This window comes from Corvus brachyrhynchos, unplaced genomic scaffold, assembly GCF_000691975.1.
Source record: "Corvus brachyrhynchos isolate BGI_N302 unplaced genomic scaffold, ASM69197v1 scaffold467, whole genome shotgun sequence".
In the NCBI taxonomy this organism is placed as follows: domain Eukaryota; kingdom Metazoa; phylum Chordata; class Aves; order Passeriformes; family Corvidae; genus Corvus; species Corvus brachyrhynchos.
The window spans coordinates 1586719-1598379 of NW_008239309.1; the positions used below are offsets into that span (position 1 = coordinate 1586719).

The 11661-nt window shown below is 34.2% G+C and overlaps 1 protein-coding gene across 1 annotated transcript in view; it reads right to left on the bottom strand.

Annotated features, from left to right (window-relative positions):
- The window catches only part of TNPO1 (transportin 1), a 94399-nt gene that overhangs the window by 9339 nt on the left and 73399 nt on the right, over positions 1 to 11661 (bottom strand). Inside the window, 11 exon segments of the mRNA XM_017740651.1 lie at positions 481 to 555; positions 1923 to 2022; positions 2813 to 2888; positions 5719 to 5814; positions 6029 to 6127; positions 7102 to 7189; positions 7283 to 7355; positions 7357 to 7436; positions 7613 to 7720; positions 8498 to 8584; positions 9810 to 10000. Of these exon segments, the coding sequence (XP_017596140.1) occupies positions 481 to 555; positions 1923 to 2022; positions 2813 to 2888; positions 5719 to 5814; positions 6029 to 6127; positions 7102 to 7189; positions 7283 to 7355; positions 7357 to 7436; positions 7613 to 7720; positions 8498 to 8584; positions 9810 to 10000 (1073 nt within the window).

Here is an 11661-nt window from a genome sequence, read left to right on the forward strand (position 1 = left end):
AGTTAGAGAAACAAATAAGATACCACTTCAATATCTTTAATTTGAAACTTATGTATTTCTCCAAAATAAAGTAGCCATCTCTGTGGTAAAAAGTAGTCTTGAACCCTACAAATCTCATTTTCTGAAAAAAATGGTCTTACATGTAGTATAAACTCCACTGTTCTTCCAAATGCAGGCAAAACATAGTAGGCTGGACATTATGAAAAGTTGTTTGAGGATGATTAGCCCTTTAAAAACCATCTCAGGTAAACTTTTCAGCCATTTAAAAAAGTTTGGAATAATCCAAATGCATCTAAGAAGATACAGCTTAAAAAAAAAGTCAGGATTTTCATGTTGCTTTGTCTGACTATTTACGACCTTGCATGACCACAGGGCGCAGAGAAACCTCCATGACCACAAACACAGTAAGTGCTAGCAGTGAAACAAAAAGAAAAAAGAAACCAGAGGATGTAGAATATACTGTTATCTTAGAAACCTTACCTTACAGAACATGTCTCGAAGATCATCTTTTGGGCTAATCCATGATGCAACAGCATCACAAAAAAAAATAAAGTCCTATAATATTAAACAATCATATAGGTTAGAAACCTCAATTTATACATCTGAAAATAATGCTTGCTGTTCATTCCGTGAACCATGGATAGTCTTTGATCCCAATTCACAACTCCTTTTGTTTTTATGTATTTATTTTCTGCTTAATTCAGACAATGGTAAATTATTGCATTGCCTAAATGTTCAGGAACAGAAATTGCTGAGTGTCTTAAACCACAGTGAAGCCAACCCCAACTCTCCCCTCTACACCACACTAGTATAACTTCAATTCTTTCAGTACACATACAAATGCAAGATCTACTCACTTTAGTCTAAGCAACAAATGCATCTCCCACACACTTCTAGTTAGGGGAAAAAAGCTGTTTTATTTAAGTAGTTTTTTTTCTGGGACACAGGGAACATTTATCATATAGGTTCAAAACTAAGCCACCTCAAAATCCCTACACTTTGTTCATCTGCTGTCATGCATTATGTCCTCCTACACCAGTAGAACACCAGTCTTTAATATATGTTGCTAATGCATATAATTTCAGTAGGAATTGAGGATGATGACTAGAGAGGAGATGCGAGTTAATGAAATGGGTTTTTATTTAACCCCTCTTTGTAAGCTACATGAATGAACAGACAGTAAAAGACTGAAATGTGAAGTACAGAATGAGGCATAAATGAAATGAACTGAAAATTTCAAACCAAGGCAAACGCTTGATTCTTGTGTTTCAGGAAGAACACTTCCAGGCAGAGAAGAGGGAAAAACCAGTTTTGTTTTCCTCTTAGACAATACTACATTGATACAGTTTTACTTTAGAGGTGTGGAGATTAAAGATCAGGTCATATTCTATTCTTCAGTCGTACCATTTATTTTAAAGAGAGGCATGTTCCTTGTCACATTGACTATTTGAACAACTTATCTAAAGTTGAAACAGGATCTTCCCTACCCTAGCGCTAAGAATGAAGGGGTGGTTACTGGTTTTATTCTGTTACTTTTTTTAAAAGCCTAGGTTACATCTGGAAAATAGGTTTCAGAATGTCAGCTTTTACCTTATATTTGCATACAGATCCTGACCACAACCTGACAGAAGTATCAAAATACAGTTATTTTAATCAAAGTTCATTATTTACATATTCATTGCCAGTAAAAGACAAAAACTGATTTTAACAATACTTCTCTCCTATCCTTTTTAGATGACAATTACTGAAGCATCATGATACATATTCACAATATAAACATTTTGGGCTCCTTGACTTCAAAATAAAGCTACATCACGTACTGCAGGGAATCACTTCAAGGCAAACTTTTTCATACTCCACATACATTTTTCACTAAATTTCACATGAGCAAAGAAAAATTAGCATCTATTAATGTATCTTACTTGAACTACTCCACTGGGGTTGACCGTAATCATGGTACATATCCCACGGAATGCTGAATCCTTTTCCTCATTGTCTCTTATGTTTCGAAGAGAGGTGCACCTACCAAGTTGGAAAGCAAAACTTAGATAACTCTATTACTTTTCTTCAATCAAGTCAAAACTAGATGACAGTATCTGATGGAATAAGTCACACTGATAAGATGATCTGCAACATAATTTTGAACACTTAAAAAAACACTTGTTGCACACAGTTTTTACTAGCACAATCCCATTAGGCATCACCTCCAGAATCTGACTTTTTTGCTAACTGTAGTTAGGAAGTGTGACCTGTATTCCATTAAATACAAAAGAAACATGGATCTGGAATACTTACAGAAACTATCATTATTAGAAGCAGAACATGAAATACTGTCACAGTATGAATTATGTCAGATACCACTTACAGAACAGTTGTTGAACTTTAACAGCAGCAAGCAAGCTATTTTATACGTAACAAATCTATAAACATATATTCCTTACAGCATTTCAAGCCTCAGACTGAATTTTAAGTAATGCACAGTTTAAATTTTACAGTATTTGCATGCATTGTATTATCATTCTGGTGGATTTTAAATGCTCTTTCATAGTCAAGCTTTAACACAGCAAGCATGTGACAATCTTATCCCATGCATAAATTAGTCGTTAGCCACAACATAAAGAATACATGACGGTGCTACTAAAAACTCACAAACCTGATAGGACAAGATTAGTCACATGGTTGGCAATGATTAAGGATTGAGATTTTGTAACCAACTGAAAATATATCTAAAAGTGAGATAGAGAGAAGAAAGAAAGAAAGAAAGAGAGTGAAGAAAAATGAATTAAAAAAAAAAAGATTGAATAATACACACCAGGGTCTTATAAACTGCTGTAGCATGGGGGCCACCTCTTGAGGACAAACGTAACCAAGACGACCAATTGTTATTGCTAAGGTAACGCAATCACGGTTATACACCACCAAACGCCAACCAAGACATGAGCAAATGAAGGGGGAGGAGAAAAAATAAAGAAAAAACAACAAATAACTCAGAAACAGAAACCAACAGAATCTGTGTATGATAATAAACATAAGATTTCACCAGTGCTGTTTATTACCACCCCCTAAATAAGAGGCAGCAACATATATGGTATACTCTCCAAGGTAAAAGAAAAATTAAAGAAGTATGAGAGAACACCAAAAACACAATTTTAAATCCAAAGGATTTCTGATGTAAGCAGTCATTCTGTCCCCTCCTCAGCGTAATCATTTGCTAGATTTAAGTAAATTGACCTCTACACATTCAAAGTTTTTATTGAAATGTACTATAATGGATACTTTTTAAAAAGAGAAACTAACAATTTTCAGTTTTAGTATCAAGTATTCTAAACATTCTATTTTATCCAATATTTAGAATTCAAGGTTTTTAGAGACCTTATCTATCAGTAAAATACATTTCCAAATACTTTTATATGGAATATATTGTGGTCTGTCTAAAAATCCTAAACAGATGGAACATTTCTTGAAGAGCAACAAATGTTTGTCTTCTTCATAATCTCATAGCAAATTTAATTAAAAATGGTTGCTAACTCAAAGCAACTGACTGCAGAACATTAATTCTTTAATCCTAGTATTTCTCCTGCTCACAAAAGCTTTCCTCATAAGATATACACGAATCTGATTTCTGATACCAAAGCATGAGGACACATGAAAAGCAAAATTGCTTCATCACATGATTACGTAGTTTGGTTCTTTGCTCCGAGGGACAGACCAAAGAAAGTAACATTAAGCAAATGTGTTTTAATGGTGTTCGCTCAACTCACGAAAGATTAATCTTCAGAAAAAGGAGAGGGTGGGGGATAATGTATCAGGATTACTTGAAGCAAAATACATGAATAATACTAAAATCCAGCAGATTTGTATGAAGCAGAAAAAGGAAACCTATGTTCAAGGGACATACTATGCAACACTCTAATTAACAGGCATTTGTGAACAGTTTCATGAAACATGCAATAAAGCAGATGATGCTTTCTCCAATAAAAGTTTGGTGTAGGATATACTAGCAGTCTGAAACATATTAATTCCATGTGACGCAGCTCACTGTTAATGTACTATTTTGCTCTGGTGTTACTTAATTTCCATACATAGTGTCTAAAATTTTTTAGTATCTTATAAAACTTCACAGAAGCTCAAGTGAAAACACAATTTTAAGCTTAATCTGTAAATTCTTAGAGCTACAGCATAAACAAGGTATAGAAATCTCTGTCAAAATGTGTTTTCAGGACAGTTTTCATAATTAATTACATAGCAAGCTACAGCAAAACCAGTAATATTCTTGCATATATTAGTGGCACACAGCAAAATATCCCACAACAAACTTATAATAAGTACAACACACTCAACATTTATTTGCAGTTATCCATCCACATTTAAAGTAACTATTAAGAGAATTTAAAAATAAATAAATAAAAACCAGTGTTTGGATGCTTCCAAAAATTCTCTTAACAATGATGGAAGCAAACATCTAAGTATTGGATGCCTTTCAGTTACATGTATTACACATCCATCAGTGCAGAAGAAGGGAGTCAGGGCAGGGGTAAGGAAAATTTATATTGTTATACTCTCATAGTATTATACTGTTACACTATTCCATAGTATATTCCACAACTAGGTATTTGATTCAAAATTTTCTTTTCAGAAAGTAGTTCATATAATATGCTATAAAACTAGGTAAATTATCCTTCAAGTTCACCTTCCATACTAAATGGGATAGAGGGGGAGAGAAAGTGCAGCTTTTAAGTTTAGAGAATATTGAAGGAAAAATATGCTTTGAAAAATCTCTCTCCAAATCATCTCTTGCTTTGCTTAAAAAGTGTAACTGTACCATTGTATTTGCATCATATTCAATCATGTCAGACATAGTAACTAAACTGTCATTTTCTTACAAGACAGTTTTCAAACAAAAGGAAAAAAATTCCTCTGTTAGTAAAATAGTGAACAATAAATCCATTGCATTATCCATAAATTTTTGCTCAAGTATGGAAGGTGCTTTTCATACCAGAACATGCCCTCTATAAATGCAAAAGAAACAAGCCTCAGAAATTCCAATTCAGTAAGGCATTTGGGAATTACTCCGAGTTTGGAATGCAAAGCCAGAACATAAAATATGCATGCCATTATTAGAATTCCTTCCAGGAATTTGTTATTAAGTGACCAGGTAATAGAAATTAAACATAATTTTTGTTATGTCGTGGTAAAACTGCCATCACAGATCTAGATTTTTATGCATGATATTGTAAATTTATCTTTAAAAAAAAAAGTGCATTTTTTTGTAAATTCAAAGAGTTCATTGATTTATATATGCCAATTACATTTTTTTCACTAGACATACATATACAGTACATGTGTAAAGACATGCATACATCAAAATCAGTGAGAAATTAAGTCTCTTAAGTGTTACTGCATACATTTGTCATATTTAATACTTAAATAAAACTGGAAAAATTTGTCATATTTAATACATAAAAACTGGAAAGCAGATGATAAATAGATATAATAAATGCTATAAAAGAAAAAGGAATAACTTTTCAAATCTAGATATATGATTTGCTGCAAGACTGAGACTTGTAAGAGCTTGTGCAAAACAGAGTTGTTTTTACTTATAAAAGCCAAATACATAACAAAATCAGTTCTGGTGTGGTTCCCCTATGCAATTTAAAAAATAATTTAAAAAAAAGTCTTCTAATTTCCTTCACCATGTACAGTTCATTTTTTGGGTACCTGTGTTCTCTAACAACGTCTTTGGTGTGTTGGGTCTGTTAATTATTTCTACAAGCTGGTGCAAGACCATTGGAATATAAGGCTGCATTTCTATACCTGAAACAACAATTTTAAAAGAAATTCAGAAGAAAATGACCATTAATATACATAATGTAAACAGAACATGTACACTTAACTTACTAACAAGGACAAGAATCACAAATGTAATTTAAATCTTAACATAAAGGTATCACTTGAAAAAATTTCACCCAAAACACCCAGACAAATAATTCTAAATGTGCAGAGACTTAAAGAAAAAATTAAATCTTACCCATCTGGATAGAGATTTCTCCAATTGCCCAGGTGGCATTGTTACACACAGAAATGAATTCAGGGTTTAGGTTGGTTCCCAAAATTGGCATGAAATCAGCTAGAAAGAACAACATTTTAAAATCTCATCACACAATACAACCATCTTGTCCCATTAGTTTAGGACTGTGAGGGGGAAAAAAAGGGAATGTTTAAGAAAAAGATAATGTAAGCCTATTTAAATACTTGGAAAGTATTAAATGCAAATTAACAGGAGCTATAGTCCAGCTATATATCAGATTAACGTGGAATTTACAGCCTAAGCAGATAAATGCAAATATTTTCAAATTATGCTTTTAAAATCTTCCTAACAGGCTTTATCTTTATGTAACTTTTATGTAGAAACCTTTTTCTCTCCTTCCCTTGCTCAGGTGGGAGCAGAGAGAGGAAGATAAGAAACAAAACCCAGCTACAAGTACTAGTGGTTTTATCATATGGTTGAACATCCCCCAAATCACCTGGATAACCATGTATTCAGCTACCCTTAAGAAAACAAAAAAGACCAGAAGGCAACCACATCTTTGATTAAATTTTAAGAAAAATTAGTCAAAAAAGTCATTATAACATCTGCCAAATAAAATTTTAAATTCCAAGCCTAACCAAGCATTTATTCAGCAAGTGCACCTCAACAGTATCTGTGGGAAGAAAGAGCAAATATTGTGGAAGTGTATCACCAATGCTACTTCCCACAGAAATAAAAAACAAAGCAGAAAAACAAAGTAAAACCTATCCTCTAGCCCATTTTCTGATTTATATATTATATGTATTTTTACTTAACAACAAATTCTAGTAGAACAAAAAGAGCTATAAAAATAAAGAAGAAAAATGAACTTTTGCACTGTCTACAAAAATAGGAACAACTTTTCTTAATATACAATTCAAAGGACAAAAGACTACAGACTCTTGTTGATAAAGGAAAATGACTGTGTACAACACCCTAAAAAGGCAACCCACAGAACAGGGAGTTTAACAATGGCTAATACAACCCCTTAGACACTTACAAAACAAGTTGTTAAACACGTAAAAGAAACATACCGATGCAAGGTTTAACATGCTGAAAACATGCCTTCGTCAGGTCACCTAACAATGCAAAAGAACTCTGCCGTACCTCAGGCATTTTGTCCTAAAGAGAGGAAGGAAAAAATTACAATTCTAGAAGAGTTTCTGATTCTCCGTATAAAGAAAATGTTTGGTTCAAATAGCTTACTCATCTCACCTGCATACATTGGTACATTAGTGTCAGGATATTGCTGCAAGCCACTAGCTGTTCCATGTTGCCTCCAAGTCCTTAAACCACTGAGTAAATCAAGAGCCACAATCATGAAATCTTTATCTGGAGCCTCATATTGGTCTGGCTGTGCATTATGCAACTGCAACAAATAAGTACACATTTCAAAAATTATACTAGACTTTCTCAGGAGTATGCATAAAAAAGTTCCAGAACTGCATCTTCATTTAGATATTCAATTTCCCTGCAAACCTCTGATTTCACACAATTAACACATTGGTTTAGCGAAGTATCATGGGAACAGTTATAGCAAAATACCATGGCTTGTGCAAGTGTCTTCTGCACCAGATTTACACAACGCTGGTACACAGGTTCACAGTATGGAAGAAAGCCAGATTGCAAGGCAGTAGCAACTGACGACAGGCACTGGAATAAAAAAAAAAAGAGGAGAGAGAAAGCAGTCACTACTTTTCCTCACATTCCTGAAGAGTCTTTTACTTGGGAGAGGCAGCTTGGAGGACATTAGGATTTTAAGTACACCAACATGTAACTGATTAATTAAACACAACCTAGAAAGGCAGTACTGATTAGCTGAGCCAAGGCAACTATCAGCAAGTTGTTACTCACTCCTGTGTATGCCAGTTGAAAAAATTTCTCAGCAACAGCATCTTCTTAGAGGTAGCCAAGGAAATGCATACAAAACCAGTTACGATAATTCAGACAGCACTTACACCAAACTGCAGTATCTTGACCATGAACAAGCCCTAATATAACCTAAGAGTTACAAAACTAATTTTTCTAGAGGTGTTTTCCTGCTTCATACTCAGAAAATACAGAGCATTAGACTACATAGCCTGGTTCATACCTTCTTCAGCTTGTCTGACAATAGTTTTAATGGAAGGATGAAGGGAGGGCAAGGAGAGAGAAGAATAAAAGGAGGATAGAACCCTTTTTTCCCCCAAAACAATCCTATGACAGAAAACACTCCAAAATGGCAAGAAAAAGTCTTAAATATTTCTGCTAAACCTAAGGACATTTATTCAGTCATAAAACTTTCTTACCACAGTCAGGATATATTTTCCCTAATGGAAAATAGCTAACATTGTCAGCTTTTATAGTCATATTTCCTAGTAAGAACACCTTTAGTAGAAAACATAGTTTCTAAAATAAGTTGATACAAAATATGCATATTTTAACATTTACCTCTAATAAAGGGAAGAGATCTTTATCTTCATCCTTCAGCATGTTCCACTTCTGGATTAATGGAGGCATTAGCATCTGAATATATTCCTGTTGAGGATGAAAATGTATCAGCTGCTAAAACACTCTACTGCATACTATTTTATTTCAAAGCTAAAGAAGAACTGAAATATATTTTACTTTTTCAAAAAAACGAAATATCAGGTGTACTGTAATTCAATCACTGTTGCAATTCACAGATATTTTAATACTAAAATTTACAATTTGTTTTGGTGTTTTTTCCTAAAGCACATAAGTACCATTACAAAGGGAGTCTCTTCCTCCAGGTTTGGTTTCAGCATAGCTGCCTGGGTTATTATGATTCTATCTGACTGCCTCAAGGCATACAGAAAACATTTTTACATTTACACTGTGGCTCTACATCTGCCACCTGCTTCTCTCAACCACCTTCCACTGTCCTGATACTACAATCCTATCTCCATGACCACAAGTTCTGAAACTTCTTCCTGAAACCAACCACCCATGAAAAAAGTAATCTCCTATCTCTCAAGAAGGAGGCACTTAGGCCTATATAAAGCTGGTTTACTTGCCACTGCACAGACACAGTCACAAGGACATTAAGCAAGGCACGTCTAGAGTACTGTTGCTCCCAGAAGGCATCTAAAGAGTCAACAGATTTTGCTATGTCCAATGGTACAAAATTCTAAATGACTAAAGAAAGTCCCACCCTCATGAGGAGCTGCCATTTAGCTTCCTCCTGCTGTCAAATGCCAAGATGGCCAGGCTCAGAGAGAGACTGAAAAACAGGTCCTTTGATGGTGTGGGGTCCAGACGGCAAGTAAAATACCATGGAAACAACTAAAAATGTTTTTTCTAGGGCATTTATGTCATTAGAAACACTATAGAGAAATGAAACAAGTCTCAATAACCATCATAAGATGCCAACATATGACATGTACATCTTCTACTAATTAATACAGGTACACTAAAAAAAACCCCACTACATTTGCCTGTCCAAAGGGGTATATATACTGATATCTCCTCTGAGCTAAAAAACTTTTGAGGATGAAGGAGAAATCATGATGAGATCACAACACACCACACACTATTGCATGTTTACTCAAAATGGCAAATATTTGTGTAGTAGGAAAATTATGTGCAGTCTATGTACTTAATCTGTAAACATGGAGCACAATAAAAGGTACATGGAAATATCAGCACTTCTGGTTTATAACATGTAAAGCATACTACAAAAAACACTGAACAAGTTTTTCAAATATGCTAAGTCCTTCTACAGAACATAAAGTATACTCACCGGTTTATTTAGATGATGTCCTACAGAATCTGCTAGGGTTCCTATAGCATCATAAAGAATGAGCAGGTTTTTATGCTGGTATTTACTAAATGCGAAGACCAAAGTGTCAAGTATATATGCAAGATAAGGAACAAGCTCTGTACAAGCCTCCTCTTCTAGAGTAGCAAAGGCACTGAAGGACAATAAAACAAGTTAGTACCTTGGACAAAATGAAACAAGACGACCCCAAAATGCCCTACTTAACCTATTTCTGTTTAAACATAAAGCTGTATTTAGTCCTCGAATTCATGTAGGATATGCTTCCAAAAAGGTAATACTTAGATAACTTCGATATTTTTTGACTGAACACAGGATCACCCATAAGGATCCAGCTCTTACATTGCAAAGAACAAAATTTTAAAATATTGCCATAAAACTCATTAGGGATATGGAAGCCTCTCACTATAAAGAAAACTATTAGCAGAAAAGTTACAATATACTAATTAAAATAGAAGGAACCATAATAAAAGCTGATTATTTAAGTTAAATTGGACCACTATCAAGTTAAAAATGGACTACTGTCTTTAATGTATACAGTAGCTGCACCTAGATATTTTGGTGCTGTTGTGCCAATACAATGCAAACATCAGCCTGTACTCTCAGCAGTTCACCACATAGAAAAAGATATAGAAAGACATGGAAAACTAAAAGCAAATACAGAGGATGAACAGTTCTAGCTGCTCTTGGTCAAAGCACACATCATGACGTCGTGGAAACATTTCAGCTTGTCTATGCAGTGTTTGAACGGCAGCATTAAGAAAACCCATCCAAAACGAAACAAAACAAAACAAAACAATCCCCCCACACCAGACATGCTGCTTCAGAGAAACATTAATGAAAGGAAAATAATATGGAGCTATTGAAGATTTACTGGCCTAGCCTTGTCAACAAGATTATTATTAGCTTGTCTCTGCGCTAAAAATGCATGCATCACTGCGCGAGGTGTGTGCTACCAAATGCAGAAATGCCGTTTTCTTAACAGAAGGGAACTGTGAACACTAAATGGCTAGCATTCTTACTTTATTTACTTATTTATCATTTTATTCTGTAGTTATGAAGTGTTCTTTCAGAATACAATTGAAGGCATACAACTTGTGCAGGAAATGGTATTTCAGTTATATTTCATTTTGTGTGTCGCCAACTTAAGGAGCAACTTCTTAAAAGCACAGATGTAAACTTCAGACATCTGATACCATATAGAAGTTAGGGACAAAAACATACAGTATCCTGTGACCAATCTTCAGTTTGGTAGACATTAACATCTATGCAACTATTCACTGTTGGGATGAAGCTTTTTGTTGTTGTTCAAGAAGGTTCATTGTATTTCCTTACAATTTAAAAAGCTAGTAAATACATTTTGACTTGTAACAACTCTACATTTTCCTTACAGTTAAGTTTCCCAGACAGTTTATTTTTAGCTGCAACAGTGATTTTACTGAATCTCTGTTCTAAAGAAAGTATCTCAAAATATGCTCTGACAGTGAACTTTTATTAAAAAAAGAAAAAAAAATTAGGCATACTGTAATTTTTAATACTTCCATTCTAGATTCCCTGTTACTATAAAAGTTTCCACGGCCCATTGCACATCCTTCATAAGCACCATGTGAGGTTATTTAACTACACTACAACACAGCTGTGTTTAACTAAATGCAGATTTTCAGCCATGTTTTGTACAAGGGAAGTTTGAAGAGAAGTGGAATATTTTCCTTTGGGGATTTTTTTTTTGCTTGGTTGGTTATTTTATCTGGTTTTTGGGTTTTGCATTTGGTTTTTTTTTTTTAATAGAAAAAACAGAGAAGACATTAAAGCTACC